The sequence below is a fragment of the Fundulus heteroclitus genome, chromosome 24 (genome assembly GCF_011125445.2).
Source record: "Fundulus heteroclitus isolate FHET01 chromosome 24, MU-UCD_Fhet_4.1, whole genome shotgun sequence".
NCBI lineage: Eukaryota > Metazoa > Chordata > Actinopteri > Cyprinodontiformes > Fundulidae > Fundulus > Fundulus heteroclitus.
The window spans coordinates 3,584,801-3,604,324 of NC_046384.1; the positions used below are offsets into that span (position 1 = coordinate 3,584,801).

Genomic DNA, 19,524 nt, shown 5'->3' on the forward strand with positions numbered 1-19,524 from the left:
TGAGGGTGAGTCAGGACAGGGACACCAGGGTTGATGGACAGATAGCAGACTGGCTGCTGGTCTCTGAGAGAGCTTTGCTGGTTTATCTGGGTCTGAACCTCTGCTGTCTGACTCAGGGAGACGGTACCAGGACTGGGAGACCGGTTCTGCTGCGTCTGGACTTTTATGGGTCAGAGGGGACTTTAGACAGACCACCTGAACTCACTCTGGAACCCACAGGCTTAATAGTTCACCAGGAACCTCACTGAGAACATACGAGGAACTTACCAAACAAACTGATAATGACCTTACCAGGAACCTTTTCAGGAACTTCACTATGAAGAAGTTCCTGAAAAGGTTTGTTAGATTACAAATAATCTAAGAAGAACTTCACCAGGAACCTTTTCAGGAACCTCACCGTGAACATACAAAGAACTTACCAAACACGCTGAGAACCTCACTAAGAACTTCACCTGAAACCTTTTTAAGGAACCTCACATAAACAAACAAGGAACCTACTAAGAACTTCACGAGGAACTTTTTCAGGAACCTCACTATGAAAAACAAGGAACCTACTAAGAACTTGAGCAAGAACTTTTTCAGAAACGTCACTATGAAAAACAAGGAACCTACTAAGAACTTCACCAGGAACTTTTTCAGGAACCTCACTATGAAAAACAAGGAACCTACTAAGAACTTCACCAGGAACCTTTTCATGATCCTCACTATGAAAAACAAGGAACCTACTAAGAACTTCACCAGGAACTTTTTCAGGTACCTCACTATGAAAAACAAGAAACCTAATAAGAACTTGAGCAAGAACTTTTTCAGAAGCGTCACTATGAAAAACAAGGAATCTACTAAGAACTTCACCAGGAACCTTTTCATGATCCTCACTATGAAAAACAAGGAACCTACTAAGAACTTCACCAGGAACTTTTTCAGGAACCTCACTATGAAAAACAAGGAACCTACTAAGAACTTCACCAGGAACTTTTTCAGGAACCTCACTATGAAAAACAAGGAACCTACTAAGAACTTCACCAGGAACTTTTTCATGAACCTCACTATGAAAAACAAGGAACCTACTAAGAACTTCACCAGAAACTTTTTCAGGAACCTTACCATGAACAAAAAAGGAACCTACTAAGAACTTCGCCAGGAACTTTTTCAGGAACCTCACTATGAAAAACAAGAAACCTACCAAGAACTTCACCAGGAGTTTGGTTTCATGTGTTTAGAACGGGCTGAGAACTGGGAACTCAGGCTGGAGCTAATGATTTAAGTTAAGTTCGATGTCGAGTTCATTAGGAAGTTAGAACCTGAGCCTAAGATTGAGACTTAGTTCCTTGGAAGGTTCCCAGGGGGAAAAGGTTCTGGCATCTTTGCTTAACATGTGGGCTGTAAGGAAAAATCCAACAGGATTTGTTGAAACAGGTCTTTTGGTAGTGATGGTAGCGTTTTTCTAGTATCTGAGTATTTTCTGGATCAGGAAGTACCCAGAACCTCTGGTTGAAACGGGTCTTTTGGTAGCGATGGTAGTGTTTTCTGGTATCTGAGTATTTTCTGGATCAGGAAGTACCCAGAACCTCTGGTTGAAATGGGTCTTTTGGTAGTGATGGTAGCGTTTTCTTGTATCTGAGTTTTTTCTGGATCAAGAAGTACCCAGAACCTCTGGTCTAAATGGGTCTTTTGGTAGCGATGGTAGCGTTTTCTTGTATCTGAGTATTTTCTGGATCAAGAAGTACCCAGAACCTCTTGTTGAAATGGGTCTTTTGGTAGCGATGGTAGTGTTTTCTGGTATCTGAGTATTTTCTGGATCAGGAAGTACCCAGAACCTCTGGTTGAAATGGGTCTTTTGGTAGCGATGGTAGCGTTTTCTTGTATCTGAGTATTTTCTGGATCAGGAAGTACCCAGAACCTCTGGTCCTAATGGGTCTTTTTCTAGCGATGGTAGCGTTTTCTTGTATCTGAGTATTTTCTGGATCAGGAAGTACCCAGAACCTCTTGTTGAAATGGATCTTTTGGTAGCGATGGTAGCGTTTTTCTGGTATCAGTATTTTCTGGATCAGGAAGTACCCAGAACCTCTGGTTGAAACGGGTCTTTTGGTAGCGATGGTAGCGTTTTTCTGGTATCTGAGTATTTTCTGGATCAGGAAGTACCCAGAACCTCTGGTTGAAACGGGTCTTTTGGTAGCGATGGTAGCGTTTTTCTGGTATCTGAGTATTTTCTGGATCAGGAAGTACCCAGAACCTCGGGTCTAAATGGGTCTTTTTGTAGCGATGGTAGCATTTTCTGGTATCTAAGTGTTTTCTGCTTGGTGGTAGAACCAATGCAGCGCTTCCCTCAGGCTGGCAGATAACAGCAGACGTACCCAGACATGTCGATGGAGGCGCAGTAATGTCAGCCGGCGTCTGAGTGAAGCTGTGAGTAATTTGGAGCTAATCTGCTGCGACTCCAAACTCGTTGTTCCAGCTCGTTTCAGGTGGACGCCCACTCTGACGGTTCCACGGTTCTCCTGGGCGCTTCAGTCCATCAGGTTCTGGCCGAGGATTTGGCTCGGCTTTCTCTCCGAACCTTCAGCCCCCTCCATGATGGTCCTCCTGCCTGAGGACCAGTGGATCAGGAGCAGCCTGCTGGACTCCAGGAGGCTGCTGTGTGGAGGCTGTGAGTGCTGCTGGTGTGACGGCGGCTTTATTTGATTTGGGAGGAGGATGAAAGCATCCGGCACGCTGCCAACCCACCAGCAGTGTGTGTTGGTGTCGGTGGGGGATGGTTGGACTGATTAAAAGGCTGATATTTAGGTCAGAGTGTGTGTGTGTGGAGCCAGTGATAGCATATCAGTGGTTTCCTGCACCCTGACCTGCCCTTCATGTTGCTGTGGATCATTTATGGATCTGTCAGCGTGTTGCTGCGCCGCTCATGGCCTGAATTAGACGATTTCTTCCCGGTTAGACCGCCGGTGGCATCGTCAGAGCTGAACCCGAACGCTGCGCCTCTTGTTTGGGCTTGTTTAGCTGGATGATTTAGAGGCTTAAAGAGGCGTTTTGATACCGAGGAAGGGTGTTACTCTAGCTAGCTATGCAGGCATGCATGCATGCACGATGTAATCTGTCACCTGTAGCCACCTCACAGTCCTCAACACACTGGAATGAGTGTTAGATAGATATCTGCTCATCAGGCTTTGGTTAAGAACCCTCGGAGGAACTAGGAACCTTTTTAGGTAGAAATATTCCCACAGTATTTCAAAAGAAAAAGAATCATCCTAAATATTGTTTGACAAATGGACTAGGACCCTAGGAACTTTCATAAGGAACTAGGAACTCTGAAACAGGTTGGATCTTTTAACATTTAATTAGGAACCTTTAAACTTTACTTTGAAAGTAACTGGGAACTAGAGGAACTAGGAACCTTTTAGGTAGATTCCCACATTATTTCTGATGTAAAGCGAAATAATCATCATAAACAATGTTTGAAAAGTGGACTAGGACCCTAGGAACTTTAGTAAGGAACTAGGAACTCTGAAACAGGTTGGATCTTTTTAACATTTAATTAGGAACCTTTAAACTTTACTTTGAAAGTAACTGGGAACTAGAGGAACTAGGAACATTTTAGGAGAAAGATTACCACAGTATTTCTGGTGGAATATATTTGTAGATAATGCATAAAGATTTCTTTGAAAGTAACTGGGAACTAGAGGAACTAGGAAGCTTTAAATCAGTAGTTCCTCTGTTACGTTCTTGTATGTGAAAGAAGTCACATGGATATTTGTAAATAATTCATAAAGATTACTTTCAAAGTAATTGGGAACTAGAGGAACTAGGAACCTTTTCGGTGAAAGATTCCACATTATTTCTGGTGGAAAGCAAAATAATATATTTGTAGATAATGCATAAAGATTACTTTCAAAGTAACTGGGAACTAGAGGAACTAGGAACCTTTTAGGAAAAAGATTCCCACAGTATTTCTGGTGGAAAGCAAAATAATATATTTGTAGATAATGCATAAATAGTTCTTTGAAAGTAACTGGGAACTAGAGGCACTAGGAACCTTTTAAAGCAGTAGTTCCTCTGATACGCCAGTCTTTGTGACAGAAAATAAAGGATTGTTCACGAATGAGCTAAGAACTTTGATAAGGAACTAGGAACCTTTGCAGGTCTCTGACAGTCCAACAGAAAACACCCAGGAAGTCAGGAAGCGGTTCTGTGTTTGGTTCCTGTTGGCTTCTTTCCAGATAAAGGAACTTGTCCCCTATCACAGCTCTGTGTTCACCGCAGGAACTGGGGGCAACATCTAGATCCAGAAGAACCATGAACGTGTTCTTCTCACCGCCTGGTTCTTTTGCAGCTCTCGCCTCTAAAGCAGAAATCTGCTGCAATAGTTCTGGAAACCAAACATTTGCCTAAACAAAGTTAGTAGAACTGATTTAGTGGCGCTTCCCTAGACCTCTGAGTGAGAACCTTAAGCCCCGGGTAGAGAAAGGAGCCCTGGGCTTGTGGGGTTCCTGGTTGTTGTGGTGGAAATGTGCCTTTATGGTGGTCTGAGCTGCCTGTGGGGCCCTTCAGAGAGCGGCGCTGGGAGTAGAAGCGGACCTGCAGCGCCGGTTCCTGCTTTGCATAACCGACCTGCTGCCTGAGTGCCACCCCCCCCCCCCCCCCCCCCCCCCAGTCTCTGGAGGGTTAGTCACCTCTGAACGTGACTTCCAGGAAGCTGGCGCTCTGACAGGCCAGGTGCGGCGCCACCTGTCCGACAGGTTTGATCAGCTGCATGACGGCCCGGCACGACCCGCTGGGGAGGGCGGTCCTCTTTAATTTCATTTTCATTATGAAAAACGGCTTAAAATAAATCAAATAACGCTTAGATGACATGGTTTATGACGGAACAACATGAAAAATACACATTAGTGCATTTTTATCAATTAAAATACTTTAATAAAATTATAGAATAATCAGATGAAACAAAAGAAAAGTCAGAAAAAAACAAGTTTTTATATAAAATAAAGAAAAAACATGAAAAGTTAAACGTAAGGAACAAATTAAAAACTTATTAAAGAAATGTATTTAAGAATAATAAACATAGGAAAAAGCTTCCTGTGTTGTTTAGCACATTTTTATCATTAAAGTAATAAAAAAATTATATAATATTCACATGTAACAACATAGAAAAACTGCATATAGGTAAGATGTTACAATTAATGCTATAGTAGAAAAAATAATAATTTTAAAATTTGAAATACACACACACACACACACACATATATATATATATATATATATATATATATATATATATATATATATATATATATATATATATATATATATATATATTCAGAATGTGTACTTTATTAATCTATTTTCCGTTAATATATTTTATTTATTGACATTTACTGGTCTCTGCTGGCTCGGTTCTCCTGGTTCCGGTCCCCCAGGAGTCCGGTGAGCGGTTCTGACGCTGATGTTCTGCAGGGTTACCCATAATTCCTTGTGCTGGGGACCGGTCTGCTCTCCTAGCAGAACTGAGCCTGCGGTTCTGGTCCACATATATGGTTCTGGTCTGATCCACACAGCCTGGTTCCGCCTAATGCGGCTCTTCTACAGAACTTCTAAAGAACTTTTGCCCCTGCTGGATTCAGAACATCTCTGGGCTCGCTCTGGGCTCCAACAGAACCGGGCCAGCTTCAGCTAGTGACAGTACAGGTTCTGGTTGGTCCTGGGTTCTGCACATGGTCCGGACCGATGGGTTATCTGCCGGGTCGAATGGTTCTGACCCAGTGAGCCAGAGGTTCCGCCGGCTTTATTTCTGGCTCATCTGGACTTTACCTGCTGGTTCTGTCCGGTCAGCGGTTCCGGTGTGTTGTCGGGTTTTCCTGCAGACGTCGGCTGCAGCAGCAGAACCCGGGTTCTGGACTGCCAGCAGCTGGCGGTCCGTTTCCAGGGGAACCGGAGCAGGAAGCAGCTGGGTCAACATCCTGCCCGGCGCTGGGGGCCGGGTCGGCCCGCCGTACAGAACCGCCTCTGTCCAGAACCACAACAATGGCCGCCTCTGTGAGCCCGCCGGCCAATCAGGACGCTGGGTTCCTCCAGAACCGGACCGGGTCCATTCTGACCGGGGCTGTGATTCTCAGTAGAAACGAATCAGTCCTGGTTCTGATCCAGAATGGTTCTGTAGCTCCTCTCTATCAGAACCATCGTGCTCGCTCAGAACCGGGTCTTGTTGGACCTGACCCAGCGCACCAGAACATGCCTGAAGACTTAGAACCCCAGTTTGGTTCTGAAGTTAAAAGGATCCAGATCTGTGAATTCCTCCCGGATGGTTCTGGTTGAGAGACCCGGTTCTGCTCATGAATTCTGGCGGTGAGAGGACGTGTGACCCGGTTGGCGAGGCGCCGCTGGTTCTGGTAGCTCCGGGCCGCGTGGAACCGGGTCGGCGCAGATTGCTGCTGCTGAATTAGTGAAATCGGGCCGGAGGCGCCGAGCGGAGGCGACCCAGTGACCCGGTTCTGATAGTAACCAGAACCCTGAGGGAACATTACTGGACTTTGATCGTTTTAGGAGTTTATTACATTTAATTTTCTCTGATTAAATCATTTCTGAGAACTTTTTTGTTAAAAAAATTAAAAAAAATTGTAAAATTGTAACTTTTACTGTAATTTAATGCATTAATTTTATGTTTTATTTAAGTTTTTATTCCTAAAATGCTTTGATGTTATTTTTTCTACATTTGTTATAAATCACAGAATTATTATAAATTATTATAAAACCTGTTTTTTAGGTTTTTAGTTTCATTATTATATTTTCCGCTGATGTTGCTGAACCGGGTCGACTGGTTCTGAGGATAAAAAAAGTTCTGTAGAAGTTTAAAAAGCTGCTTTTATTAACGGCCACCTCATCAGAACCTTTTGGGTTTTTATGACCCAGAATTGAGCAGAACTGATGAACGTCAGTGCTAAGGTTCTGGTTCTGGTTCTGGTTCTAACCGCTGGCCTCTCTCGGTTCCAGATGCCTTCGTGAACAGCCAGGAGTGGACGCTCAGCCGGACGGTACCAGAACTGAAAGTGGTGAGTTCCCCCGGTTCCGGTGAGTCCGGTCTGCTGTGCGGTTCCGTCAGAACTAAGCGGTTCCTTCTTCCTTCCCCCGCAGGGCATTGTGGGTAATCTTGCCAGCGGTAAGTCGGCGCTGGTCCACCGGTACCTGACGGGGACGTACGTCCAGGAAGAGTCTCCTGAAGGTGAGAACGGTTCTGGTGTCAGCATGGAGCCCCGATCAGAGTTTGGACCAGACCCGTCCGGTTCTGGTCCGGTTCTGGTCCGGTTCTGACCCGGTTCTGACCCGGTTCTGGTCCGGTTCTGGTCCGGTTCTGACCCGAAACGAACGTCTGAAGTCCCTGAGAAACAGAAGCGGCTGAAGGGGAAGAAACTCCAGCAGGAAGCAAATTCCTGGTGTCTAAAAATACGCCGGCGCTGCCCGGGTTCCCACAGCGGCACCGCCGGACCACAAACCAGAACTATTCTGGTTCTGGAGCTGCGGCCCGGCCCCTACGGTGCATTCAAGGCCCGTCGGACACATCCAGCTCCAGCGGAGCCGGGCTTTCCCAGCGACACCTGGGACCCATTAGCAGAACCAGCGGCCCGGTTGGGAAACCCCCCCCAGCTGCTCAGAACCGCTGCGGTCGGTTCTGTTGTTTCAGCGGCAGCAGGGGGAACAGACGCTGCTCTCATGTTTCCATCCAGGCTGGTTCTGGTCCGTACCGGGCCTCCATCTGGGCTCCAGAACCAAACGATACCTCCCCCCCCCCCACCAACCAGCGACGAAGAGAAGCCGAACATCTGGGGCTGTGTGTCGCTCTGCCGGCCCGTTTCTCCTGGTTCTGCCTGCGGCCCGGTTCTAACGGGTTCTAACGGGTTCTAACTCTGCTTTCTGTCTCTCCTCTCTCTCTTCCTGCTTTTCTGGGACGCTCTAATAGCCGACGTGGACGCAGGTAACCACCGCTCCGCTAGCCCCTCCATCCCGTCACCCTCCATCGGGTCGGTTCTGACCGCAGCTCCCTGAGAACAGCTCGGTTCTGCTCTGCAGTCGAGACGGAGCCACGATAAAAAAAAAAGGCTCTTTGGAGGCAAAACGAATCAGACTTTTTTTTAAAAAATTGGCAAAAAGTCTGATTTCAGCCTCCGTTTGGACCGGAAATTGAAATTCTCGGCTCTGCAGAACCTGAAGCTGAGCTCAACCAGCTGCTGCCATCCCACCATTAGCTCCGCCTCCTCTCCTGTCGCTCCTCTCCTCCTGTAGCGCACCAGGCAGATGAAAACGTAGACACGTACTAACTGCGCCGCACCCGGATCGGATCTCTGTAGCGGACGATTTCCGCGTTAGCGCGGCAGAACCGCTGTGGGTCCGGTCCAACGCGTCCCCACAGCGTGAGGACGACTCGCCGACGGGAAGTGGTATAAAACGGCTGTGTGGGTCACATTCCAGGTCAGAAACAGGTTTATCCAGATGAACAGCGCCCCCTGCAGGCCGCGGGGTCAAAGGCTAAACATTACAGCACTTCCTAGGGAAATAAAAACTGTTAATTTGAACTAAATGTTGAAAACGTTTTGACTTTAAATGATATGAGCGTTAACGGTGCATAGCCACGTTATCTGACTTCATTTATTTATACGTCTGTAGCTCACACTGGTTGCATAGAAGGTTTTTATCAAATATTATCACATCCTGCTGCCGTATTAGTTGTTAATTTTGTGTTTTATGCTTTGTTTTTGCTCAGTTTGTCAGTAAAGAAAGCCTTTTGTGTTCATTTCTGATTTTCATGGAAGTACATAAAGCGCATGCTCAGCAGGGGTTAAAACAAGGAAGCGGCTAACGGCTACTAGCATCTCCAGGCGAAACAAGAAAGCGGCTAACTGCTATTAGCATCTTCAGGCCAAACGAGGAAGCGGCTAACGGCTATTAGCATCTCCAGGCAAAACAAGGAAGCGGCTAATGCCTATTAGCATCTCCAGGCAAAACAAGGAAGCGGCTAAATGCTATTAGCATCTCCAAGCCAAACGAGGAAGCAGCTAACTGCTATTAGCATCCCCAGGCGAAACAAGAAAGCGGCTAACTGCTATTAGCATCTCCAGGCAAAACAAGGAAGCAGCTAACTGCTATTAGCATCTCCAGGCAAAACAAGGAAGCGGCTAACGGCTATTAGCATCTCCAGGCAAAACAAGGAAGCGGCTAACGCTTATTAGCATCTCCAGGCAAAACAAGGAAGCGGCTAACGCCTATTAGCATCTCCAGGCGAAACAAGGAAGTGGCTAACGCCTATTAGCATCTCCAGGCAAAACAAGGAAGCGGCTAATGCCCATTAGCATCTCCAGGCAAAACAAGGAAGCGGCTAACGCTTATTAGCATCTCCAGGCGAAACAAGAAAGCGGCTAACGCCTATTGGCATCCCCAGACGAAACAAGGAAGTGGCTAACGCCTATTAGCATCTCCAGGTAAAACGAGGAAGCGGCTAGCGACTATTAGCATCTCCCAGAGAAAATATAAAGAAAGGTCAAAGACCCAGTGAAAAAAAAGCACAAAATAAATGTGATTCTAAGAGGGAAAATCCTAGAATGTCTCTGGGAATCCAGTCTGAACGTTGGTGTTCACTGAAGCGGACGCTAAACGAGGCTCAGATGTGACGCAGAGATGACTGACGTCAGTAAATGTTCTCCTAACGTTGCTGTAGATCGTTTATCTAATTCATAACGTTCGTAGACCAGCCTCTCAGGTCGCCTTCATCTCCGGACCTCCGCTCCGGGTTTCCACACGACCACCGGCTTGTTTACCGTCGACCCAAACAAGCTCGGCTCACAGATACACAAACTGCAGTCGGGCGTCAACAGAACCAGAACCCACAGCAGCTCGTGTTCTGATCCGACAGCAACAGCAGCGCCTGGTTTCCACAACAGCCCCGGGGAACGAGTCAAAGCTGTGTAGAAAAGTACAGAACCTCCAAATAAATGTAGAGAACCCAGGAAGCAGGTTCTAGAACCTCCTTCTCTGTTTTATCGACCACAGCTGGTACCAAACAGAACCCAAACAGAACCAAACCCAATCATCGTTTGAATGACTTCTGTACCGTCTAAGGATGTGACCCCCCGCTCTTTTATTACGTTTTTAAACATTTTATCACATTTTATCTTCCTCTGCTTTCTAAAGCCACTGATTCTGGTTTTGGAACAGAACCGCTGACCCAACAGAACCTAACAGAACCTCACCAGAACACATTTCTAGCTAGCTTTTAAAGCCATACTTCCTGGTTATTTTCTAGCGGCCAATCAGGAGCCCCGTCTTCCCGTGTGATTCAGCAGAGAAAGGCGTCGGCTCCTTAAAGGTTCTGTTGAAAAGCCCGGCCCACACGGTGCCGGGTCAGCTGGTACCGGCACCAGAATAAGCGCTCAGGGTCCACTTCCCCCCGGCGAGCCGTGCTGCTGCTGCAGGGAGCAGAACATCTGCTCACGCCTCCATCTTGAAACCAGAGCCAGTCGTAGAACAGGTCCAGTTGGTTCTGGTTCCGGTTCTGGTCCGGTCCGCTGACACGGCCTCACCTCTGCTCTGCTCCCGCAGGAGGACGCTTCAAGAAGGAGATCGTGGTGGACGGCCAGAGTCACCTGCTGCTCATCAGAGACGAGGGAGGCCCCCCGGAGGCCCAGGTGGGTTCTGCTGGACAGAACCGTGTGGGTCCAGCCCGGTACCGGCAGGTTCTGATGGTTCTGTTGGGCTGTGTGTGCAGTTCGCTCTGTGGGTGGACGCCGTCATCTTCGTCTTCAGCCTGGAGGACAAGGCCAGCTTCCAGACGGTGTCCCACTACTACAGCCGCCTGGCCGCCTACAGGAACACCGCCGACCTGCCGCTGGTTCTGGTCGGAACCCAAGGTCCGTCAGAACCGCTCACACACACACACACACACACACACACACACACACACACACACACACACACACACCGGTTCTGACCTGCTCTCAGGCTCTCTGCAGCTGGCTTGGCTGAGGCTCTGCTGCCATCTAGTGGAGGGAGGCGGGATGGCAGGTGGAGGTGCTGCAGCCTCCGGTCCTCTGGTTCTGGTTCTGGTTCTGGTTCTGGTTCTGGTCCAGGGCTCAGCAACCTTTACACAGAACCATTTCTGCCATCGGTCCAGCTAAACTAATTCTGTTTAGAGCCACAAAAGTTACACATCTCGCTTGTTTTTATAGTGCACTACAGGAAATTAGTTTACATTTATTTAAAGATCAACAGTTTTTATTATTTAACCAACAGCATTTTTATGTTTAGATTTAATACATTTTCTTCAGTTGGACTTTTGATTTTTACAGCAAATGGCATCAAAATGATGAAAAAGCAACTTATTGACAAAAATCAACTTCATTTATCTACATAAAATATTCTACACACCATTAGTTTCCTATCTTTCTGCAAATATTATGCATATTTTGCAGAAATAAAGCATCCTAATGCGAGCAATTATAAATTATATTTACATTTAGGAACATTTACCATTTTCCCCCACATTTTAAGAGCCAAAGTTGAGCCCTGGTGGCAGCTTTTCAGCTTTTAAGTGTCACTTAGAGAAAGTTTATTTATACAGCGCCACTTCAGGGTAGAAAAAAAAGCCGTTTTTAGCTCAGCTGCCCAGCCTGGGCGCAAGTTTTACTGACTTTTTACGTAATTCAAGCCAACTGGTTTTTCTCAAGTTGTCAACTGTGCAGCAAGCATGTGGCGACAGTGGAGAGGAAAACGTCTTTTTACAGGACAGAAGCTCCGGCGCAGTGGGTCTCTCCTCATATTAAACCTGATTTAAATGGCTGCAGGTGCTGCAGAAGCCTGTTGTCCACCATGTCTGAGTCAGCAGAAAAACAGCCGATACAGGACAGAGGAAGCTGAGGACTCGTGTTCACAAACACTTCTCCAGCAGTCAGACACATTAAGGCACAGAACCTTCAGGAGGAATACTGTTTAAACATTAAAACACTTAAACCCTGAAAAAAGTTTAAACTAATGCATGTTTCAGATTATAAGGCGCATTAAGTCTTCTTCCAAAGTGTGTAATATCTCTATTTCACGTCCTCAGCTCTCTGTCCATCAGGAGGACAGATTAGGTGGATTAATCTGGCCTGTTTATAACATGAGGCTCAAATAAACTTTTATAATTAACTTACTAGGTTTATTGTTGCTAGCGCGTACTCATAATACATTAATGCACTTTTAGTTCAAACATTACAGTCAGGCAGTCTGGTAGACAGCTCAGGGGTCCTATCAGGTAGTCACACAGTGCACCGTAATGCTCCTAATGTTCATTGAGGTGAGCTTTGTTGATAACCAAAGTCGTACTTATACATTTTAACAGGTTTTTAAGCGCATTATACCGCATAAAATCAGTCGGTAAACACAACGGTGATCATAGATATAAGGCGAACCGTCAATTATTGAGAGGATTTAAGGATTTGAAGTGCCCCTTATAGTCTGAAACATACGGTATATTTGATTTATTGTATTATTTTATTATATTTTCAGCTCTTTGGCCTGTCAGAGTAAAATACCCGTCACAGACCCACAGCTGTGGTTCTCTCAGCAGCGGCCATGTTTGTGCTGAAGCCGTAGGAACAGATGTGTGTAGGGTGAACGTCTCGGTCACTTTGCCCCCCAGCAACACCAGCTGGGCTCCAGACACACAGTTAACGGGTTAAATACCCAGTAAATAGACGCTTAGATGTTAGATAAACGGATTCAGAGTCTGAACGTCTCCAGACGGCCAGCAGAGGGCGCCAGAGCTCCACTCAGGCTGCTGCCTGGCCCCGGTGGGATCAGAACCGGGGAGCGTGGGGGTCCTGACGCCCCCCTGCTGACGGCTCCTCCCTGCTGACGGCGCCTCTCTCCTGTCTCCTCTCTCCTGTCTCCTCTCTCCTGTCTCCTCTCTCCTCTCTCCTCTCTCCTGTCTCCTGTCTCCTCTCTCCTGTCTCCTCTCTCCTCTCTCCTGTCTCCTGCCAGACGCCATCGGGCCGACCAACCCGCGGGTGATCGACGACAGCCTCGCCAGGAAGCTCTCCAACGACCTGAAGCGCTGCACCTACTACGAGACCTGCGCCACCTACGGCCTCAACGTGGAGCGGGTCTTCCAGGACGGTAGGGGGGGGGGAGAAGGGGGGGGAAGGGGGGGGGGGGCTCCTCTGGGAAGGTGACATTCACCGCCGCTCATAATCACACGTCAATTAGGAGCTGAATGGAGCCGCTTAGCTCCAACAGAACCAATTAAGGGGGATTAATAGGAGCCTCGGACATTAAGGGGGGGGGGGGTGCCACCAGGTGACCGCGGTCATCAACGTCCTCACTGACCTGGACTCAGACTCCAGCTCTGGTCCAGTCTGCGCTCCCTCAGTGCGTCCAGTTAAAGTCGGCCCAGACAGCCGTGGTGCTGGTTGTAGTCCCTCTGGTAGCGCCATGCTAGCAGTTCTGCCCCGAAAAGTTAAAAAATAAAAACAACTGGACTTTTTTTTCCTGAAGTTTGAAGACGTTTCGCTTCCCATTCAGGAAGCTTCCTCAATTTAAAAAGTCTGGAGTTGTGAGGAGCTCCAAGCTTTATAGTACTGCCCAACAAAAGCCTTGTAATGACTTAGATGACATGCTAATTAACCTGAAACCGGTCCACCACTTAGTTAAAGTCGTTGTAGAAGAATAAACACATAAAAAACATCATCTTGCCATATGTTACTAACCTGACCCATGCCAGATGTATTTCGCTCCGCCTAGCTCCACTCACATCCATCTGGGACATCGTCCATAGAGAGTGATTTCTCCAACCAATTTTATGGTCCAGCCAATCAGGACGCAGGGCTGGAGTTTCATAGATGTGACGTAGCGGAGACGTGACCATGAGACTGTTTTGATAGCAATGGCGGCTTGTTGAGGAAGCAAGCGTTAACATTGATGCTGCTATTTCTTCTGTGTTGTCCAATCTACCTAATATTGTTTCATTAAAAGAACATCAGAGAACGCCTCTGAAGGCTTTTGTTGGTGGAAACCATGTTTTCGCCCTTCTCCCGACCGGATTTGGCAAGTTTTGTTTTCCGGGGCGCCCCGGAGCGGTTAGCGGTTAGCGTGAACCATATTAGGAGGGCTTTAGTCCTTTGCCGCCTGTCTCTCCCCCACTTCCTGTCAGCTCACTGTCAATAAAACACGTCTAGAGCCGCAAACACTTTTTTTTTTCCTGCGTCGCTCTCATCAGCGTCACGGGTTAGCTTCGGTGTGAGTGGTTGAAATAGCACGTCGATAAAGATGACAGACAAGTGGCTTATCCAATCATATGCCAGGATTTTTGATAAGACCCAGCCTTCAGTAAAGGCAATTCCTATGGAGAGGTCCCAGATGTATGAGTGGAGCTAGGCGGAGTGAGACATGCAGCTGGTGGAGTCAGGTTAAGTCAGCTGCATATTCACTAACCTAAACAACATTTCTGCTGCAGACACATAAAAGTGTTAGTCTGCAGGGTCCAGGCCACATCATGACGTCTGAGAGCACGTTAGGAAGAGAAGGAGCAGCAGAGACGCTGATGAAGCTGCGGTGGCTGGACGGAGGGTCAGCGGCTGAAGCTAGCGACAAACGGACGACCCTCAGGCTAATCTGCACCACATCCACCTGGGAGAAGTTCTCACCTACAGCTTGTTGCTATAACCGTTTCTGCAGCTAGAAGTTTAATTTCTGACACGCCAGCAGCTAAATTGAAGCAGCAGGGTTAGCAGCATTGAACCTTTCTGAAGTCACCAAACGAGGCTGAAATAAATGATCATTCGCTGCTTTAAAGAGCAACAGGCCGAGCTTCTAAATAACTTTAACCCTGCTGTTGAATTCTGGCATTAAAAGTAGAGTAAAAGTAAAGATCAGCTGCTGCTGCCCCGTCTGTCCTGCAGGGGGCAGCGCTGCACCACCGCTGTGTGCAGCAGAGAGCGAGGCAGAGCAGAGCCTCAGGAGGAAAATATCCCCACTAAACGCTGCCTTGTTATCCTCTTAATTATTCCACAGTGAGTGTGTGTGTGTGGCCTCCTGTGTGTCTCATCGTTATCTCACATTAATCAGCGCTCTAATCATGCGGCAGCAGGGCGAGCTGGATGTTTTCCGCCCGCATCAGCAGCCTGCAGCTCTCTCTGTGGGTTCTGAGCGGTACCGTCGGCAGCTCGGTTCTGTTTCCGCCCCGTTTGTTGGTTAGATTCATGACAGACGGAGACATCAGATCCTAACAGGAGTCAGGTGAGACGATGCTGGCTTAAAGAAACAAGATGGCTGCCGGATTCCATCAGATCCTCCAGGTTGGTGAGAAAGTTTCCTCTCTAAGGAAACCCAGCAGGTTGCATCAAGTCTCTCCAAGCAGCATTCACTCCTCCTGAAAGAGCGTAGAGCCACAGTGGACAGTCGTCTGCATTGTTGATGGCTTTGCAGCAATCCCTCATACTGAGCATGCATGAAGCGACAGTGGAGAGGAAAACTCCCCCTTAACAGGGAGGAGAACCTCCAGCAGAACCAGAACCAGGCTCAGTGTGAACGCTCATCTGCCTCCACCCACTGGGGCTTAGAGAAGACAGAGCAGAGACACAGAAAGCACAGAAGCTCACATTGACCCAGGAGTACTTTCTATGTTAGAGAAGACAGAGCAGAGACACAGAAAGCACAGAAGCTCACATTGACCCAGGAGTACTTTCTATGTTAGAGAACACAGAGCAGAGACACAGAAAGCACAGAAGCTCACATTGACCCAGGAGTACTTTCTATGTTAGAGAAGACAGAGCAGAGACACAAAAAGCTCACATTGACCCAGGAGTACTTTCTATGGTAGAGAAGACAGAGCAGAGACACAGAAAGCTCAGAAGCTCACATTGACCCAGGAGTACTTTCTATGTTAGAGAAGACAGAGCAGAGACACAGAAAGCTCAGAAGCTCACATTGACCCAGGAGTACTTTCTATGTTAGAGAAGACAGAGCAGAGACACAGAAAGCACAGAAGCTCACATTGACCCAGGAGTACTTTCTATGTTAGAGAAGACAGAGCAGAGACACAGAAAGCACAGAAGCTCACATTGACCCAGGAGTACTTTCTATGGTAGAGAAGACAGAGCAGAGACACAGAAAGCTCAGAAGCTCACATTGACCCAGGAGTACTTTCTATGGTAGAGAAGACAGAGCAGAGACAGAGAAAGCACAGAAGCTCACATTGACCCAGGAGTACTTTCTATGTTAGAGAAGACAGAGCAGAGACACAGAAAGCTCAGAAGCTCACATTGACCCAGGAGTACTTTCTATGTTAGAGAAGACAGAGCAGAGACACAGAAAGCTCAGAAGCTCACATTGACCCAGGAGTACTTTCTATGGTAGAGAAGACAGAGGAGAGACACAGAAAACACAGAAGCTCACATTGACCCAGGAGTACTTTCTATGTTAGAGAAGACAGAGCAGAGACACAGAAAGCTCAGAAGCTCACATTGACCCAGGAGTACTTTCTATGTTAGAGAAGACAGAGCAGAGACACAGAAAGCTCAGAAGCTCACATTGACCCAGGAGTACTTTCTATGTTAGAGAAGACAGAGCAGAGACACAGAAAGCTCAGAAGCTCACATTGACCCAGGAGTACTTTCTATGGTAGAGAAGACAGAGCAGAGACAGAGAAAGCACAGAAGCTCACATTGACCCAGGAGTACTTTCTATGTTAGAGAAGATAGAGCAGAGACACAGAAAGCTCAGAAGCTCACATTGACCCAGGAGTACTTTCTATGTTAGAGAAGACAGAGCAGAGACACAGAAAACACAGAAGCTCACATTTACCCAGGAGTACTTTCTATGTTAGAGAAGACAGAGCAGAGACACAGAAAGCTCAGAAGCTCACATTGACCCAGGAGTACTTTCTATGTTAGAGAAGACAGAGCAGAGACACAGAAAGCTCAGAAGCTCACATTGACCCAGGAGTACTTTCTATGTTAGAGAAGACAGAGGAGAGACACAGAAAACACAGAAGCTCACATTGACCCAGGAGTACTTTCTATGTTAGAGAAGACAGAGCAGAGACACAGAAAACACAGAAGCTCACATTTACCCAGGAGTACTTTCTATGTTAGAGAAGACAGAGCAGAGACACAGAAAGCTCAGAAGCTCACATTGACCCAGGAGTACTTTCTATGTTAGAGAAGACAGAGCAGAGACACAGAAAGCTCAGAAGCTCACATTGACCCAGGAGTACTTTCAATGTTAGAGAAGACAGAGCAGAGACACAGAAAGCACAGAAGCTCACATTGATCCAGGAGTACTTTCTATGTTAGATGGTAATAGTGGAGGATCTGCCTTCCCTGATGATGTCACAGCTAACAGAACACCAGACCAGGTGTACCTTCTATGAAGAGAAAAATGACGCTAAAATAACAACAAACAATGCAGACTGGAGAGCAGTAGGAGAACTCAGCAGAGTGAGAGAAACTACTTAGAGGTTTCCTCTTTGGAGTATTTTGACGCCCTGGATTGGTTAAAAAAAATCTTGATTTTCCTAAATTAAATGTTCAGGAGCTGCAAATATGAGTCGATGAAATGGATTTACGGGCCAAGTGGCGAGCTAATTGTTAGCTGAACGAATCAGGAAGCAGGTCGAGCTGCCAGGCTCTGGGTTTACCTGCCCAGAGCGCCGCTGCATCAGATGATCACGGCTACGATGTAGCACGGTGCTGGAGCGTTATTTGGTGCATCTTCACACATTATCAGACCGTGAGGCTGTAATATTACATAATATATACATAAATACACATAATATACACATTAATAGACCGCAAGGTGAACTTAAAGGATGTAATATTATATAAATACACATAATATACACATTAATAGACCGTGAGGTGAACATAAAGGCTGTAATATTACATAATATATACATAAATACACATAATATACACATTATTAGACTTTGAGGTGAACTAAAAGGATGTAATATTACATAATATATACATAAATACACATAATATACACATTAATAGACCGTGAGGTGAACATAAAGGCTGTAATATTACATAATAAATACATAAATACACATAATATACACATTATTAGACTTTGAGGTGAACTAAAAGGATGTAATATTACATAATATATACATAAATACACATAATATACACATTTTTAGACCGCAAGGTGAACTTAAAGGATGTAATATTATATAAATACACATAATATACACATTATTAGACCGCGATGTGAACTTAAAGGATGTAATATTACATAATATATACATAAATACACATAATATACACATTATTAGACCGCAAGGTGAACTTAGAGGCTGTAATATTACATAATATATACATAAATACACATTATATACACATTATTAGACCGTGAGCTGAACATAAAGGATGTAATATTACATAATATATACATAAATACACATAATATACACATTATTAGACCGCAAGGTGAACTTAGAGGCTGTAATATTACATAATATATACATAAAAACACATAATATACACATTATTAGACTGTGAGGTGAACTTAAAGGCTGTAATATTACATAATATATACATAAAAACACATAATATACACATTATTAGACCGCATTATTAGAACTTTTAGTAATTCAAACCCTCAGCAGCCACTAAACAAAGTGTCCAGGCTTGTTTACGACTTCCTGTGGGATCTAAGCAGCGCCTGGTGAGAGCGTGGACGGCGTTTCCGTGGTGACCACCAGCGACTCGCCGTGAGGGGGCGGGGCCTCCTGCGTTGCGTAACTGTGGGGTGGACAGGAACGCGTCCTGGTAGACGGAGGGAGTCCGTTACTGTGGCTGTGAGGCTGGGTGCAGGGAGGGTGACCTCGGTGTGAGGGATTCAGGGGGGGGGGGGGGTGACAGCACGGGGCCTGTCGTCCATCAGCGGCCTAATTTAATTAGCTTAATTACAGCGACAGCACTCTCCCTCTCCTCTTTATAACGCGTGTCAGAGTGCAGACTCTGGCTGCTTGGTTAGCGCTCATTAACGCGCCGTAATGACCACGCGTGCATAAATACGGCTCAGGAAGCACCGAGAGGGCGCATCCGTGTGTAAATATCCTCACAGCAGCAGCGGCGAGAGAGGACTGACGTCTGATTCCTTCAAAATTAAAAGACAGGAATGGAAACTGTGGTTACATGTTGGCTTTTTTAATCAGTCTGTCACTGCAAACAGGAGCTAAAACAAGTAAAATCCTCTTAAGATGAGGGTATTTGTCCTTTTTTATCTGATTATCTGCCAGTGGAAGGAGTATTTAGACCATTAAAATAAGATAATTGGGCAAACTGCAGCGGAAATAAGACGATGATCCTATTTTAAGTGCAAAAACCTTACTCCACTGGCAGATCATCTCATTTATCTGCTCAAATCGAGTCATTTCTGATAAAACTTGACTTGCTTTTAGTTCCTTTCTGCAGTGCAGGCGTGTTCATCTTCACTTTACACTGTAAAAAGGGAACTAAAAGTAAGTAAATATTTCTTGAAATCCCTGTATTTTTCCTTGATTTG

General features: G+C 46.2%; 1 protein-coding gene across 5 annotated transcripts in view; it reads left to right on the plus strand.

Annotated features, from left to right (window-relative positions):
* The window catches only part of agap1 (ArfGAP with GTPase domain, ankyrin repeat and PH domain 1), a 104,716-nt gene that overhangs the window by 25,635 nt on the left and 59,557 nt on the right, over positions 1-19,524 (plus strand). For 3 of the 5 annotated variants that reach the window (XM_036128281.1, XM_036128278.1, XM_036128279.1), the window contains exons 2-7: positions 6,982-7,040; positions 7,123-7,210; positions 7,946-7,960; positions 10,579-10,664; positions 10,745-10,886; positions 12,997-13,131. In XM_036128281.1, the coding sequence (XP_035984174.1) occupies positions 6,982-7,040; positions 7,123-7,210; positions 7,946-7,960; positions 10,579-10,664; positions 10,745-10,886; positions 12,997-13,131 (525 nt within the window). The remainder of the gene's footprint in view (positions 1-6,981; positions 7,041-7,122; positions 7,211-7,945; positions 7,961-10,578; positions 10,665-10,744; positions 10,887-12,996; positions 13,132-19,524) is intronic. The other 2 variants (XM_036128282.1, XM_036128280.1) reach the window with 1 other exon arrangement.